This window comes from Nylanderia fulva, unplaced genomic scaffold, assembly GCF_048542155.1.
Source record: "Nylanderia fulva isolate GAGA-0341 unplaced genomic scaffold, ASM4854215v1 Scaffold41, whole genome shotgun sequence".
Taxonomy (NCBI): Eukaryota; Metazoa; Arthropoda; class Insecta; order Hymenoptera; family Formicidae; genus Nylanderia; species Nylanderia fulva.
In genome coordinates, this window is record NW_028190488.1 from 984,412 (window position 1) to 1,003,388 (window position 18,977).

At 38.1% G+C, this 18,977-nt stretch overlaps 1 protein-coding gene across 2 annotated transcripts in view; it reads left to right on the forward strand.

Annotated features, from left to right (window-relative positions):
* The window catches only part of Trim9 (E3 ubiquitin-protein ligase Trim9), a 98,106-nt gene that overhangs the window by 61,001 nt on the left and 18,128 nt on the right, over positions 1–18,977 (forward strand). Inside the window, exons 3-5 of one of the 2 annotated variants that reach the window (XM_029314226.2) lie at positions 14,024–14,119; positions 15,076–15,469; positions 17,660–17,692. In XM_029314226.2, the coding sequence (XP_029170059.2) occupies positions 14,024–14,119; positions 15,076–15,469; positions 17,660–17,692 (523 nt within the window). The remainder of the gene's footprint in view (positions 1–14,023; positions 14,120–15,075; positions 15,470–17,659; positions 17,693–18,977) is intronic. The other variant, XM_085486230.1, reaches the window with a different exon arrangement.

Sequence of the window (18,977 nt, forward strand, 5' to 3'; positions counted from 1 at the left end):
ACGATACGTTTTTGATACCTTGTTGACGCTTTAGCGACAGATCTCTCGTTATTTATTAATAATTCTGCCGGGCGAAGTATTTTATACACACACATACATATATATATATATATATATATATATATATATATATATGTATATACGCGCGAAGAGAGATTTTCATACGGTGTTTTACGCTCTTTTGTGCCACGTACAACGGCATATTATAACTATTCTGAAACGTGATATTTGTATATATACATTCTATGCGCATTGTGATTTTCTCTTGTTCTGCGACATTACATTTTTTGCATATCGCGCGAAATATCACGCGCCGACGTTGATATTTCGACATGTCATTCGGAATTTCTGCTCAAAGTCTCACGTGTTTGTTAAAGTAACCACCGCCCGCCGACACATTTTGACATTTACAGTTAAATACGGTGGTAGCTCACCTTGCGCGAAAAAAATCTTTCTCGAGATGATCAAGGGAAAAAAAATGGCACAGAGGAATTTATTCCCGACACGTAGCTGCAGCCGTAAACGTCTGGGAAACATGTTTTCTCGATGTACTTAACTCGCGGTATATTCCGCACGCCGATCATACAGATAATATACCGCGTCCACCAGTCATCTCGGCAAAAATGATTATCCCCCAGGTTTCCTCGTATCTCTCGACAACATGGATGGCCGAGAAACTGGCGTCCACGTATTTCTCGTAACGCGGTCGGAGATCAGAGATCTCTCGTGCCAGTTAATGTAATTCGTCTTGCAGTCTGATGCACGCGGAATGTTCCACTGTACGAGTAGTTTGCGAGGAATAATTATTAAAAGGAGAGAAGAACCGATTTTACGACGGAGAGAAAGAGAGAACTTGAGGGGATATATAAGCGAATTTTTTTACAAATTATTATTAGAGATACGTCTCTTCTCTCTGCGAGAAATTATATTAATATTCAATATTCTCGAGTGTGTCTCTTTTCGATGTAACAATAACGTAACGTTATACGATTTCTTTCCAATTTCTTTTCCGTAAAAAAAAGGGCGACAGTAAATATAACGCAAATAAAATAGTATACAGCGGAGACGCGACAGCGGATCTGATCGCGTGTGCGTCCGTTCTTTCTTTAAAAAAATATCCCTCGAGGAAGGAAAAGCGCCACCGGAGGAATATCGAGGAAGATGTTTCCTATTTTCTTTCTATATTCGAGACACAATAGTGTTCGGGGTTTTTTTTTTTTATGCGCTTTCTCGTGCGACGCGTATGCCATCGTTGTCGTCCCTCTATCTTTCTTCGTCGTACTCGACGGCAAAGGGATAGGAAACAAAGGGATGGAAAGGCGAAAGCGAGATGCGCCCCTTCGATACAAAAGCCACGCGGTCTCGTCGCGCCGTAATGAGCTCCTTGCACCCTTTCCGTACCTTATTCCCTCGGTTTGTGCGACTGCTTCAACACGACGCTATCTGCGGTCGCGCCAAGAAAGCCAAGAGGTTCCGCCGGTTTTACGCGATTATTCGCGGATGTGCCGTATATGTACGAGGATATTTCACCGCAAATTTAGAGATTGCTTACCTTCGAAAGCACTTGAGAAATGTTGAAAGAAACTTAAAGTCGTCATATGATATTTTAGAAATGAAAATTATGTTTTTCCTCTTTCTTCTTTCTATATTAAAAGAATTATGCATTTAAATATATATTTGATACATATTTATTTTAAATTTTGAACCCGCAGTTGCGAAAGAAAAAGTTTTATACATTAGTTTAAGATTCTACGGAGAGAGAGAAAGAGAGGAAAAGCACCATAAAAATTATCGCTTACATTACTTATTAGCTTACAGTATGTTGGTACAAGCGATTTTTCTCGAGGAAAATCTGGCAGGAAACGCGGTAGTTTCGTGGTCCATAAAGCAATTAATTCCGCGCAGCTGCACCTGGGGATGAACGCGTCGATCGCGATAATTTCGATCTCCCACTGGAATATGCGACTCCTATTACAGACTGTTAATTGGACAACGACTTGCTTTCTTCAAGGAGCGCTTTAAAGGAAACTCAGTTCTGATCGCGACTGTCTCTGGAGCCCGCAGCTAATTAATGTACCTACTAATTAGACGACTCGGAGAATTATCGTGAATTTTTTAATAATTTTACAAACGCGTCGCCGTTCATTCGAACAAAATTGCCGATTGGACATTAGTCAGAAAAGTTGCTGAGATCGTGAAAGTGAATAGTAATTTGCATTCAGAAGCGGAATTTAAAGGTTTCGACGCATTTATGCGGGATTATGCAAATTCGATGTCCTCGCTTGTTCGAATGAGACTTCTGAGCTGTATCCATTTTCCTCCCTCGATATCACGGTGGTAAATATATGTATCCGCGAGTTAAGTGAGAATTATTTTACGCCTCATAGATCCTTCAACGGAGAATTTCGCCAATAAAGTTCCTCGCGACAGTTTAATACGACAGCAGCAAATGTACAAGAAGCGAAACATCTGAAAGTAAATGACAGCTGCATGTTAATCCAGCCATGCATTTCATAACACGGATTATTTATACATAATGAAATAAAAGTAATACTTAATACTTGTATGTATGGAATAAGTAATATGATTGATTAGTGATTTTTCTGCATTGTATACGTGTATATATTAATCTAATAATTGATTTTTGGGCACTTTTCATCTATTGATGAACAGATTTAAACATGAAAAATGATATATTATATATGTTGCCAATTTTTTTTTGTAAAACTTAATTTTTTTATAAAACGACTCAAGTATCGAATCTTTTTAAAAATTAGCTTTTTATAAAAATTCAAGTTTTTTCTAAGACTGAATTTATACAAGAACGCACCTGCAATGCGTACCTAATATTTGAATGATTTATATATCTCATTTTCGACTTTTTTAAATAAGATGTGAACTTTATACAGCTTATGTAGATTTGATTCCGACGATGCAGGTAGTGTATTCAAATATATGAATAGTTTCTTCTATCTCTAACATACTAGAAGCATGGATATACAAGCCCATAAAGTTTCAAACATATGGTTACGATCATAATTTTTTTCCCGATGCATGTTGTATGCGTCTGCATGCATGTAAAAGCAGCGCTTCTTGAGAGAAATATGTTATCGGTCATGTTCCTCGGGATACATTGGATTTCTTTATAGCTGCTCTTGCTAAACCTCCACGGTAAATTTCGAAGTTACGAGGCGATGAAAAGTTGCAGTTTAAGGGACTAACAAAGACATCAGAATCAAGCAAAGGTAAAAGGCAATTTAAAAAAAAGTTCATAAAAGTATAATTTTAGTATTACGAAAAAAAATACGAGATCGTTATTTGAATAATTTTTTATTATATGTAATATATAAGAATTTTTGTATTATTTGTTTGTAACAAAATTAGTATATAATAATATTGTAAACTATTTGATTCAATATATCGCGGCAACTTTCCATTCTCCCTCGACATCGCGATTCAGCAGAATTATTACAACGTCAAAATACGTAACCCGGCGTTTGTCAGAGCTCGACCGGAAAAAAATGTCGAAAAATTGACAGAGCGAATGTGTTCGATGATGGGTTTTTTGAAAAATCGAGATTTCGCGTTCGACTTGAAAAAAACTCGCGTGATTCGCGGGTGGTAACCCCCAGCAACGCAACAACGCCGAGGCGCTTTTACTTACGATTTGTAACCATCGCGGCGCGATTTTGCACGTATTTTATTTATTTATTTTTTTTTTTGCGTACGGAACGCGCAGGAACGGCCGCGTGATTTAGTGACACGGCGCCCCAGCGAGATATCGTCGTTCGCAGTCGACATTGAGCGTCGGATTTATAAGTCGAAACGCGGCAGCGCGAAGTTCACCCGCGCGTTCTCCCCTATCGGTCCGTCCGATATTTCAGATTTATCAATGCCGCCTGCTATTTATGAGCGCGTTGTTCGTATCGTGATAAAAGCGCGATACCGCGTATTTATATGTGACGCTATATATACATGAAACGAGAGATACGTACAATACAGGAGCGGATTAATTGATAATTCCTTTACGTATTCTGCGTTCGATTCGTTACAAGAATACTATCGCGAGATACATAGAAGTAAAACTGAAGATCTTTTTCAATATCGAATGCATATTGATTTTATTCTCTCTTCTGTATGTTTCTTTAAGATATAAAAATGTGTATTTTGCCATTCAGTATTTTTAACTGAAATTTGAGATAGAAAAAGTCCAAATCTTCGCAAAGAACCTTTTTCCTTTACTCTTTTCAATAAATCATGGAAAATGGACAAAATATATATATATATATATATATATATATTGTCCATTTTCCATGATTTATATAAGTTTTTGCTTCTACCTGTCTGAATCGCAGAACGGTCTGTTATTCTTTACAGACTTTTCTTGTTAAGAACTGAAGTACTGTACAAAAGTTCGTGCTTCACTGCTTTTATATACGTAAATTTCAAGTTTCAATAGTTTTCAGAGAAAAATTGATCGCAAGATACATCGAATAGTTGCGATTTAACGAAAATATTTTCAATCATTTTGCTTAAAAAAACAATTTTCTATCAATTAAAATAAACAATTTTTGTCACTATGAAATCGGTCAACTTTTATATGGATCTATATACACCCTGCTATTTCATCGCATTCAGAATATTCTATTCAGAATGATAGTGTACTTAATAAAAAATCTTTATTCCCACATACTTTGTATAACGCGATAAAGTAATATGCCAGGAAAATAAAAGAGATTTATTGCTCTTAATATAATCTAATACAGAATAAAAAATGTAATGTGTCGATATGACATAATTATTGCCTCCAATTATCCGCAGTTCGAGTGTGTCGCATTTAATAAATACTACAATATTTCTTCGGAATTTTTTTTGCAATAAAAATATATCTTTATTTGCAATAAAAATATATTAATGTATCGATTATGAATTGGAATGATATATATATATATATATATAGAGAGAGAGAGAATCAATTTTCTGCTGTTTTAACATTTAATCTGTATTACTAGATACAGCACACGTTTTCCCATCGCCGAGGTCACGGTCAAACGCAAAATGCGGGTTTTGCAATCGGTAGAGAATGTGTCGCGGAAGCGCAACAGTGAATCTAAAAGGGGTTACCTCGCATACAACATTGCGGCCAGCCAGACATTGCAGATAGTGGATTGCATGGGGGTATTAGCCGTATTCCCCGGCACTCCCTCTGTTTCTCTCGCTCATTTTGCTAAAAGAACACGGCATTTCCTAATGGACGTAAATTGTCTCGTCGTCGCACTATCGTGGGTTCCTCTTTTATTCATCCGATTCATTGTCTCTTTCTTTCTTTCTCTCTCTCTCTCTGTCTGTTACAATATTATTCATGATTATGTTGGCAGTCGAATAAATTCGTAAACATAATAGTGTCAAAGTTAAGATATCATATCGTTTATTTACATTTAAAATTTATTATGTTCGCAAAAATAATTCATCGAAATTCTGATATCAGAATTCACACGAATAATAATGTTAAAAAGCTTGTGATATTCGCAGCTAATATTTCTTAAATTATCGTGATGAAAATGATTTTTACAAAATTCTGAAACTGCAATGTATATTTTAGTTTGAAGGAAACGAGTAAGACGTTTATGCACCTTCATCAGGGTTTGTGCACTTCAACGCGTTGCTTTCTCGAGGAGGGACGAAGTTTTTTGCATCGCAATTGATTAAAAAACGTAGATACCATGACTAGGGGGAAGATGTCGGGGTCTCTCCCGATGGTGATCACGAGGCAGTAATTTAGAGGGTGCTTTCTTTGTATATATACCGTGGGTGTAACGCGCTATGCAATGAAAACGACCAACGTTTTTGGCGCAGATCGTAGAGAACGTAATGGCGCTTTAACAGTCGACTCATGGTGAACTCGAAATTATTCGTAAATCACCCCTATATTTCTTGTTTTACAACCGCTTTATCGCAAAACGACATCGTAAAATACAAACGGCACCGAACAACGTGACAATGAAAAGTTTTCCGTGTTCGAAAAAAATTGTGTAAAATGAAAAAGAAACTAAAGTCGTGTCACTTATGTATGTATTCAATAATAATTAATAATAATATAATATAATATAATATATATATATATATATATATAATAATAATAATAATATAGTTAATTTATCAAGTATATTGAGCTTTGGGGGAGAACTTTCGAAGCGCGTAATAGAGCGTCAAAGCAATTTCCGCGTGCAACCCTTGTGACTAACCCGGATGCATCGGATTCTCTCAGATCTCATTCGACATGCGTGCGGTTTCAGTCTCGTGTGTGCATCCAGCCGTTGCGTTTGTGCGAGTTCACTGCTCGGTGCACTCGACGCGGCGATAGACCTATCGTGTTTACGCAGGATAGCATCCATCGCGCGAGAATCTGCTCGTCCCTTATGGCGAACTCGAGCACGTTCTGGTAAGGGCGCGAATAAACGAGCCTCCCTGTACAGGGATGGTAACTTCAAGTTAGACATTATTAAAAAGAATTATTAAATCATTTAATATTAAGTAACGAGAAAGTCTTGAATAAATAAGAAGTGTCACGATGTCGAAATTTTTTATTAGAATATTATTTATCTATCGCGTCACTCGGATAAATAAAAGTGATAATTTTCTACTTGAAATATCGTACAGGGTTGGTATCTTTAGGTAAGGCATCGTTAAAAAATTATTAAATTATTTAAAATTAATTTATAAAGTAACGAGAGAATCCTGAATAAGAAAATAATGCGCGAAAATATGACGATGTCGTTTTCAGAATTTTTTTAGAATATTTGAGTATCGTGTCACTCGGATAAATGATAATGATAATTTTCTGTTAGAAATATCTTGCACGTGCTTGTTGAATCGTCCACTTGCTCCACGTTCACTTTCGCTTTCATTCACTCGTAAAAAAAAGTAATCTATTCCAATGTTCTTTCGCTACTTTCGCCCTCGAGTGAACAGCGAAAATCACTTTAGACGGATGACTCTGTGCGAGGAGGGTGGCACTATCTTCGCCCTTCTTGCTTTCTCACCACTCGGTCTTCAAGTCGAGGGAGTGAATCGCGTGGTCTGCGACTATACGATAACGGACTCGTGCGCGATCTTGTGTCCGAACGTCCTTTTATATATACATACATACATATATATATACAAGGTGTTATAAAAGTACCGGAACATCAGAACAACTCGAAAAATGAGTCTTAGAAAAAATAGTTAAGTACTGACGTTCAGTTATAGCCAGGAAAAAATCATAATTCATAAAAATCCAGTACTTAACATTTTTTCTAGGACTCATATTTTTTTAGTTTTATTCTGCTGTTCTGGTACTTTTATAACACCCTGTATATAAACGACGAATATACATAGAGAATGAATATCTTACCGGGAAACGGGGACTAGAAATCAAGACTCCGGATAGAAGGAGGGTGGGTTCATTCGAGTGACCAATTATTCTCGTGCACGAAACGCAGATTCTCTAGTGGCAATGTCTACTTGCCACGTCTGGTGCGAACAATGAGGGACAACGATGATAAAAAAAAAGAGAGAGAGAGAGACTGTCTGCCTTCATTTCGGTGAATGAGTCGGAACACGTGATGAAACGACGCTCCATGCAGTCAGGCGAAAATGTATTCGCCGAGTTGCGCGCTATTTGATATAACCGTGATCCAGGATAAAATGTGCGCTGGCATTTTTTAACTTAATATTGCGCGCCTCGTCAATGCACTCTCGTGTTGTGGTAACTTCGTTACGACGTTAATCTACTTTGATTTCGCACTTTTACGCATAAATCTTCGCTATCTGACTCTATAAAAAAATTTGCCCGATAATTTAATTGCTATATATTTTAAGAGAAAATTTTTCATGTAACATTTTTACATCATCTTTTTTTAAATATATTTTATATATAACATGTTATATAATATTATATATGAATGTAGTTCAGGCAATCTATCTAAGAATATCTTAATGATATTTTAAATAGAATGTTACATATATAATCAGTTTCTGCTCTAAATCGAGTGTAGTAAATGGGAGACAATATGTTATATAACAATGGCCACAGTTGGAGAGAAAATCCCAAGTGTTTAGGGTTGACGGTGGAGATCGCGATCGATCGTGGAAACAATGGAGGAACTCTCGAGCTTAATAAGTGCTTTTGGTACGTTGCACTACGTGAAAACGCTCCGAGGATTTGCTCGCGGAGCACCCTCGACTTTCATAATTATGACCGCCGTCGTTCATCGTACGGTTTGATTGGCGTCCTTAATTAACAAGTGCAATGGCTCTGCATTCGTGGGTGCAGCGTGTATTATCTGCGCGAGAATTGACTTCGCCCCCGCGATTTCGCGTCGCTCTATCGCGCAGAATAGGAACCATCCGGTGGCTGGCATTTTTGTATTGTTTTTTGCTTTTTTTGTTTTTTTTTTCTAAAACAACCAGCTCTCTATTTGGCAAAAACCAGTATTAAACTCCCGTCCAAAAGGTGAGTCATGAAAATTCATAGTACTTTGCGCGAAACGTTATTCTCTGTAGGGAGACCGTATCGCGCAGGATTACATGGCGGCCGAATAATTTAAGCTACGGAAAATGGAATATATCATCGCGTAATAAAGATTTGTTTATTAGCGTTCCGCACCGCCGTGACTTCAAAAGATGGATTTTTATCATACAAAGGGACAAAATAAACAAAATAACTTACATTTTTTACTTTGCACCTATGGAGAGAGAGAGAGAGAGAGAGGATAGAAAAAGTGAGAGAGACTCGTTATATCAATATTCATATTTCTCAAAATAGATTCATATATTTAGAATAAATATCGACTTTTATATTATAAAAAAAATATTGAATAAATATGAAGAGTTTAAATATATATTATATGCAAGAAATGCAGTAACACACGCACGGAAAATAGAGAGAATGCCAATCCGATATTGCGGATTTTAAATTAGAATAAATGCGGTTCGCCCAAGTTTTTCACAAAAAAAAAAAAAAAAAAGGAAAAAAAATTGCTCGTTGCCTTTCTTTTTTTTAACCGTGGTTTCTGTAGCATTAAAGTAACGGAAGTGCTTGCGAGACCTTGGCAGACTTTAATGGAATTACGCGTAGACCGTGCGAAAGTATTAAGAATCGATTATTAAAGGGGGAGATCGTCGTCGCCGCGCCTTTGCAGCAGAGAATCCGACGAGGCTTCTCTCCCTTGCGGCTTCCCTTTATAGGTGTACAACGCGGTGACTGCGGTAATTAATATAACAAAGAGTCGGGAGAAGGAGAGGGCGCGCGCGCGCGCGCATTAAAGGGACCGCATGTCGGGAACAATCTCGCGGCATTCTCCATTGGTCGCTTCGCGCGCGGAACTTGGCGGAAAGTTGCGTTGAAAACTGCGGAAATTACCGGGCGCGGCCGACGTTAACTCGAAAGGAGTAACTTAATTACGCTCGGGCACGAATCGCCGTAATACAAACTTTTCGTTTGCATCAGTTCGCAATGAGTACGTGCGTGCACGCAGGGTGGATAAAGGCCACGGGAGAAATACTTTCGCCAAGTTTACGGCCAAAAATTCATTTCGGCTCGCCATTGTGGCGATAATGAGCTCCGACGGACCCTTAATTCGTAGCTTGCGAATTAAGGGCTCGAGGTGTAGGATTCGTTATTTCTCGTCGCGTTCCCTTCCGCGTGTTCTCTCAATCTGCGTCTCGCTTCTTCATCATCCAGACGCGGTGGCCGAATCGTATTACTGAAAAGATAATTTTATTTATTTTTTTTTTAATAACGTCAATTTGTGAGATAATTTCTGACGTCGATGAATTAATGTTTAAAGAACAGTTCGAGGTAGATCGCGCGTGATGAAATCTATCGTTCGATTACATTCGCGAGGGATTAATCGGAAATTAATCCGCGTCGCGTTCGAAACTTTGCGCAGGACACGGACTTCATTATCACGGACTGCTTTTGGTCACCGAATATATATATATATATGTATATATATATTCGCGAAACGCGAACGTGGCAGCTCGTTTCGATGTAAATTGAAAACGGATGACGATTACGGGTTGGTGCGACCGCGAGTATAATCGCGGAATTAATCGGCCTCGTTCGCTCAATAGAAATATCGCCGCGTCTGTGTTTGATCTTTTTTTTTTCCAGCTTTTTTTCTCCTTCTTTTTCGCCGGCCTGCGCGCCTAGCCCGTCGGGATTAACCCCTCGCGCGAGAAGCCCCTCGGAAACGTCTTTCTACCTTTTCCCATTCGTTACCGTTTGCCCTGTAAATACAGCATTTTCTGAAAAGCGTTTGCTGAAAAGCATCGGCCAGATTTAATAAGCTTTCGCGTGCTCTTCGTTAGGATTTTAACGAAGCTTTCATCCGATGGAAGCCTCTTCGACGCGGCGAATCTACGATTCTTTCACCTTTTTTTTTTTTTTTTTTTTTTTATAAATTTTATTGCATAATAGGATTCGTGCTCGGTTATTGCGTATATATGGTAGCACATACAGAGAGCCTTGTATAAAGATTCCGTTTCGTCTTTGATTACTGCGACCATTACGAGTAACATCGGGACACCGATGTTAACAAAGTTCTTTGTGGATCTGCTTTTGGCTAATTAACGTCGTCGAAGAGAGTCGAGCGTTTGTCACAACCAAGAGACAATTCCTGAGGCGTATTTCAGAGTTGTTGTTGTTGGACGGGGAGTTGTAAACAAATTATTCTTGAAAGTTACGGTACGGAAGAATTCCATGTCTTCGCAAGTCTGACCGGAATTAGTATGCCTGTTTGTGCGGAATGGCGAACCCCAACTGCATAAGCATTAAAGAAACGCTCTTTTGTAGGATCTTTGCATTCATAGAAATTCCAGACAAGCCATTTAGATGACGGCCTTCTTTAGCCATCTCGTTAGATTCGTATTAAAGTTTCGTAAGTCTCTCTCCGTTATTATATTTAGTCGCAGGTGCATGTATTTTCTTAGGACAATCGTCCCGGAAACTTGTCCCCCTTATTTTTTAATATACACATTGTAATCGAGGTACGAACCATCTTTCGTCTTCGTAAAATGATAAATTTTCTATTATAAAAATGCTATTTATATTCCGCAAATTAAAATTTTGAACTCGTCGGACTAGACAAGAATTCAATACTTTTTGTGGAGGGGCTGAGTCGACGTCGACTTATACTACTTAAAATAAAATAAAAATATTGAATCAGTCTTGCTGTAGAATTATTTATGAACTTTCAAACTGATATAGTTTCGATTTTTAAGCTCATTCTCTATATTCCCAAACAACTCTTTAATCGATGCAATTTAAAACGAGTATTATTGTTTGATGTCTTAACGCAACATTAATTAACAGGTACTTTGTTATTAATAATCGTCGAGTTCTTAATTTTTTAATAGGATTTTATTCCGCGCTATTGATTTGTTATTTTTGAAAAGTGGAAAAAAATCCATGTACTTTTACATGGAAATTACTAGAGAGAGTTATCATTATAATTTTTTTTCCATTTGTTTTAAAGTGAAAATACATATTAATGTAAAAATACATGTAAAATATAGATAAAATTACTATTTTTATGCAAAAATCATATGTAATTTTAAATTTACCATTTTTACTTTATTAGAATTTTATTTTACAAGTACTTATCTATTTTATTTATAACATTATTTTATAGCATTTATACATTCCTAACATTTCCTATGTGTAATTACATGTTCAGTGAAATATTTTTAATCTTGATAAATATTTAAAAATATATTTCATATAAAATTACATACAATCTGTAATCTTCCATGTAAGTATCAATATTCCATGATTATGCTGGGTCGGAAAAAAAACCTTAATCATGTAATTTTACATAAAAATTTTTTTCAATGTAAAACTACAACCGCGGACAGTAATTTTTCATTGTTTCGTCGATGAAGTGACGAAGAAAGTTCACGGGATAATCGATCGAGGGAACATCTCGCCCGCGGCTCGTTGTCCCGATGAAATCCCCGAGAGCTCTTTTCATGCTAATAAGATTTCGTCCAATGGATACGCGCCAAAGCGCGGGAAAGGGAAAGGGCCGTCGTCGTCGTCGTTCGACACGAATGAGACAGCGGGAGAAAGAGAAACGTACAAAGGGAAACGCGCGTCTCTCGCCGTCACCGCTGCTTTTGTCGACGCTCTCTAATTCGATATTTCGAGCGCGATGCGCGATACCGCGCGCCGGTGAGAAAAATAACGAGTTTCTCCTGTCGGCCGGATTATAAAAGGATATATCTATACACCGCGATACTCCGTCCGACAAAATTCATTCATTTTAATTTCTGCGCCGCGAAAAGATTCGCTGAAGTAAATACACCTAATCGGAGCTAAAATGAAGTATAGAAGAGTATCGTTAAAAGCGTTAAAAAAAAAAAAAAAAATGAAAAAAAAATAAAATAAAATTCCAGCTTGTGATTCTATTAATCACTTTGTCAAGAGTACAAGAACGGAGGAGGAACGCGCACACATTTCTCGAACGCCGCTACACGTCGGCCGATATTTTCCCGTAATCCATCGAGGCTTTATCGCGAACTTGCACGAGTAAATCCGCGTCTTCCTTGATGAATGCCAGCACCGTTGGTATATCGCGTGCATACTGCATACGCGATCGCATCCCATTTCGACTGGTATGCATTGTCGTGTTAAATGGAAACTGCCAACGACGCGCGCGTCGGTCTCCGGTGAATTCGACGAAATGCGCCGTCCGTTCGCCGCCGATCGATCCCGAAGGTGTATTGTCCGGCGAGGAAAGTCGCGCGAGAAATGAGGAAAATGATAAACGAGAACTGTGGGAACGATTCGGCGATATTGCGCGAGAACGTTTTCGGCGCATTCTCGCGCTCCCGTTGTAAAAATGATAAATTAAATCAGAGATATTGTGTAAATGCGCACCGTCTACCGCCGGATTAGAAGTTCCTCGCGAGAGACGTAATGTTATTAATCCTGAGCGCTACAAAGTATTTTACATAAATGAATAAGACATCAACTCGCCTCTCCTCCCGCTCAGGTAACAAGTTTTTCGAAGAACTGTTTTACGAATAAAGATCCGAGAGGAATTAAAAATATGGAAATTAATGCGTCGCGGGGCCATTTTTTACGAAACTATTACCTACTATCGTGTCTGTTGGAACAACTGTTTTCTCACATGTTATACCAATTAACTTAAATTTTCGGAATGTACATTAATAAAACATTGTGACTTTTATTAGCAATATAATATATTTTTTTAAAAAGACCACAATATATAAAAAGCATAATAGCTTAATTATTTGTGTAACATTTCAAATAGAAAATAGAATCTCGGATTTTGTTTGTATTCTATTTCACGTAATGCTAGGTCAGGTATGTCAGTTTACGCTATATATCTCAAAGTTTAGGTGCCTAGATTTTTCTCGCGGAAAAGTAACGCTGTTACCTTTTTCCACCATGAGAGAAGAGCACTTTATGTCGTTATTGAACAAACAACGATATGTACTTAATACGAGCTCGTTCACGAAAGCGTGACTGTTTGCGCGTATGTGCGCTCAGTACAAACTCCCTATATGCGAGGACTGTTTATCCATTGGAACCAGCGTGACATATCGATCCGATATTGAACGCTAGGTGTATAATTCATCTTCGTTAGTTACCGGTCTCTCTATTTCTCCACCAAATATTTAATACAATTCACGTATGTATAATCTCTGGATAATTTTATTGTGGGGCAAAGAAAGAAAAACAGGTTATACATATTACATATAATACATGTATAATATACAAACACACGCGTAAGATATATAAATTACTTTACAGCTTCTTTTCTATCATGCAATTTCATATATAATTTATTTTTTCCTTTCCCTTGAAAATTTCGCAAAAAATGAAGAAAACGAAAACGCTTCCCTACATCGGTATATCTTCAATTGCACAAATGTTACGTACATATCACGTCCGCTGAATCCCCTTCGAATCACCGCACGTTCTCTCACGTGTCGCGAATTTCTGCTGTTACAGACGGAGCTGTCGCAGAATTTGCAGCAGCTGTCGGAGAGAGCCCGCTCGACGACGGAGTTCATTCAAAGGCTCAAAGGAATGACGGACAAAGTGCATGTGAGTATATGTACCCGCGCCTTTGACGTCCGTTTTAAATTCCGTGTCGACGGACATGTCACGCGGTATGGCGCCGTAAAATTGCGAAAAGATATGGCGTTAATTATATCAGCCCGGCAACGTCGGTGCGGATTCATTTCCGATGGTTTGAGGAGATAATTCGGATGTACAAAGAACCCTCGGGGACGGCTTATCTTACAACCGTGGAACAAAAGCCGAGCAATAAAATTCCTTTTGGATATCAGCGTTTATTTTTCCATCCCCTTGCACTTTGCTAAGCGGAATAATCAATTCGCTATCGTATTTCTCGTTCGCGATACTGTCTTGCACAAGCATTTTTCTTATAAATTTATATGTGCACAAAGAAATATAAAAATATTTTTCGCTACTGGCTATAGTTCTGTGAAAAACAAATTGGAAATTTTTATATAGAGATATTTCCTAATAAAAAACATCGTATTTTTACAAAGATTCTAATGTAACACACTCTTCCGGATAGAAAAAACAACTGATACGTCTCACCGAATATATCGATCGGAGCAAAATGTAATTTTTTTTGTACGTACAGAAGCGGAATAATCAATTTGCTATCATTTTTCTTGTTCACGATACTATTTTGCACAAGCATTTTTCTTAAATACATATGTGTACATATACAAAGAGATATATAAAAATATTTTTAGTAATAGTTTTGTGAAAAACATTCGAAATTTTTATATAGAGATACATTTCCTGATAAAAAAATTATCATGTTTTTACAAAGATTCTAATGTAACAAACCCTTCCGGATAGAAAAAAATTGATACGTCTCACCGAATATATCGATCGGAGCAGAATGTAATTTTTTTTCGTACGTACAGAAAAATCTCTCATCTAACAAAAAGTTCTTTTTTCTTTTTAATCGCCGAGATGAGTTATTTCCCGATATTACAGCCGATGATCCCGCTTGTTCGCAGGAGGAATGCGTGGCGCTCGAGAGTGAGGTCGAGGATCGGGTGGCGAACCTGGTGAGTCTCCTGCAAGCGAGGAAGTCCCGACTGATCGAGGCCGCTCGACAGACCCGCGAGGCCAGAGTGCGCTCGTTGCGCGACCAGGTTACCAGATGCGCGACGCATCTGCAGACGACTACAGCGCTCCTTACCTTCTGCATCGAGGCGCTGAAGGAGACGGACAGCGCGGCCTTCCTGCAGATCGGCGGCATGCTATCGGTAAGGGCGGCGACCGCCGCCGGCTCCTGGGGTGGCGCCGAGGGCGTTCAGGAGATCGCTCGTCTGCCGCTGCTGGATCTCACCCTGGACGACAAGCCGCTGCGCCGCGCCATCGATCAGATGACCTTCGTCCAGCTGAAACGTGAGTACAAAGTGCGACTTATGTGTCCGCATGCGAGTAGATTGAATTTCTTCTTTTAGAATTTTCTTCTAGAATTTACCCTGAAAATCATGGTAATCGTGGGACATCTAATTAATATTTATTGCAATAAAAAATATTAATATTTACCGCAATGACATATAAAATATATATGTTCGATTAATTTTGCTATGTAAATATTAATCAGAGAAACTTTTGTAAAATTTTTTCAATAATACATCGTCCCACAATTACCATGATTTTCAAGATAAATTCTAAAAGAAAATTCTCTCCGTGGACACGTTGCTGAATCGAACGAGATCCCTTTGCATGCTACCAGCTACCAGTCGCGTTTAAGTCTAACGCGCCACTGTTGTAATATAAATTTACATCCTTGTGCGCGAACGACTTTGTCGAACCGGAATCTTTAACTTCTTCTTCCAACTCGGATCAAAAAACTTTTTGGTATAACCAGCAAAACTTGATTATTTACGTTAGTGATTTTGCTGCACACGAGACTTTGGAAGTCTTAATTAATTGCTGGGAAGTTTAGTCGAAGCATGGTATCGTAGGATCTGCCGCGTTTAGAGAGAAAGTTACTCGCGGGAGCCAACGATATTTAACGCAAGTACCGACCGATAAATAATTTTGTTACAGAAACACGTGTAAGTACGTGGACTTCGACACATTTCATTCTAGATTACATGCTCGTTTAAGTGTCTACACACAATAAAATCTTTCAATCTAGCGTTACGAATAACAATAAAATTATCATTTAGAATTAGATGATTAAGAATTTGTGTCTACAATAAAAAATCTTCGATTTTTCAAATATTATAAAATATTTCTCAATCAAGTGTTTTATAAAAAAAAAACTTTTGTAAACACTTGATGAAAGGCGTTTTAATTTCAACTTTGGAAACCACTGCGGCGGATTGAATAAATTAGATATCCTTCCGTCACGAGAGGCAACTCGCGGAAACATTTCGTTGGCTCCTTGAAATTCATTCATCTGGTTCGTCGCCCGAACTTTGATTCTTTATCGTGGTTCGTCGAATTCTATTCTATATAATTCGCGTGGCATATATATATATACAGGGTGTCCGGTAACTAACGGACCAACGATTACAAATGGATTCTTTGGTCAATTTGGGAACGATTTTTCCTCAGTGAAAATGTCGAAAAAGGTCGTTTTTTACAACTTTCCAATATTTGTCATTATGTGTCTTTATAACTAAGCCTCAAATTAAAATTTTATTATAGTAAACTCTATCTGAAATTAACTGAAGAATATAATTATGTTAGACTTTTAACTCCAAAAAGTTTTCAATCGCTTATAACTCGAAAATTATTGACTTCTCAACATTTTTGCTAAGGAAAAATCGTCTCCAAATTGGCCAGAGAATCCGCCCTTAATCATTGGTCCGTTAGTTACCGGACACCCTATATATATATATATATATATATATGTATGTATGTGTATCTATGTATATATATATGTATGTATGTGTATCTATGTATATATATATATGTATATGTATCTATGTATATATATACGTGTCGAGTAAAAGCGACGTAAACTCGTTCGAAAGACGTCTTGGTACGCTTAATTGACTCGTAACTCCTCGTTTTCACGACTACACCGGGATTTTCGTCCGGGGCGATTTATCTTAGCAGTACCCCAAGCTGATCGCGCAACTTTTCGCTTTGTACGAGTCTTGCTAGCTGGTAGTCGTTTTATCTTGCAAACGAGACTTTTACATGCTAGTGCAACTTCGATTATCTCGTTACATATATCCTCGGAAACGACTGGCGCGATGATTATTTTCAGAGTTGACGTACGTAGATAGTTGAATTAGCTATAATTTTTTTAAATCAATTTTATAGTAGGCTATACGCTCGTTTATTAATTAATTTAAAATATCGAGAGTTAAAATGGATAATTGCGCGAGAGATATGTAACTTCACAACGCGATTTACAACTGGAAATGATAAATTGCGCGCGATTGCTTGAATTAAACGGGAAAAATCGAAAATAAAATATATTCGATGAAAAATACACTTTCGAACGAGTTTTTTCATTTTGACGTTTCGCTTGCATGCAATATGTGTGTACATAAATAATGATAAAAACATAAAAAAAAAAAAAAAAAATCTTCAACCGATTACAAATCGCTCTCCTGTTGGACGCAGCGTCAGAAGGGGAGGAACGATTTCCGACAGCAGGTAAAGAAAAAGCCCAGACACGGGAAACGTAACTAGAGAGAGACGCCTATTATAGGTAGCGACAACACGAAACGAGAAAAAAATCGAGCAAGAAAAATAGTAATTAAGAAAGATGGAGGAGGCGTCGATCTTATCCAAGTCGTCTAGACGAAGGGGGAGGGTCAAGGATGGGGGTGGGGGGAGGGAAAAAGAGGGGAATCGCTTAATAATTTTACGTAGTCCTCGGGAGTGGCTCCTTTCAAGCGTGCCTCCTCGCCGCCGTCAGCCTTACGGCACGCTAAAACGTTTCAAAAGCGGATTAATTAGGTACCGGCTTTGCAGTAACTGCCGTAACGATCTCGAGGTATTAACTCGTTACAAGGAGACATCCTCTCTCTTCGTCTGAGTATACGCGACTCTCCGATACCGGGGGTGTTAGTACGTGGTGCCCGATGTCATGTTGGGAAATGTTAATCGCGTCTGATTAACATGTGTTTACAGACGTATGTGTAACTTAATAACGTTGCAGCGTTAGAGGCAGAGAGAATCGCGTTATAAGGAGAATCCCACTCTCTCTCTCTGTCGATTCATCCGAGCGGTAAATAAAATTACAAGCGAGATTCTCGCTTGCGGTTAAAATTAAAGGATCGCGATCGGAAGGAAACTCGCTTCTATTTGCTCGTTATATATCTTAACGGATTTGCGACAGGGATTTCTAATCAACGCCCCGCGATCCGGAGAGAGTAATGAAATACAAATCTATTTAACGAAACCCGATAAATGATTACGTGGTCGAAGGAAAGTACGACTTTGCCGGGGTTCTCCGCATCCGGGATATTTAATTCTCGGGCGATCTTGATACAAAATCGGGTATATAACAGAAAGTTTCTTCATTACGCGCAGTTTACTCGTCAAAGAGCGGCACGCTTCAGTTCGTTAAAATCCGCGATACTTGATTGGCAGTCACACGGAATTTCATTTACTTAACCCGGCTTTGCAAATAGCAAAGCGAGGAATGTGCTGCCCCGCGAGGAAACTTCCAAGTTCGTCAGGATTTCGCGTAAAGTTTGCGACGAAATCGCTCGGGCGAAAATTTCCGGAATCCAACGAATGTAATATATTGGAAAAGTATAGACATGTATATATATTTTTGACATTATGTTGATTAACACATTTTTTTTTTTTTTTTTTTTTTTTCATTAAAATTTGTACTTGTATTTTATCACTGATTCTTGAAGCTACAATTTTTTACGGAGAAAAATAATCAAATATTTATTCGATTTATATATTATTGAGAAAATAGATG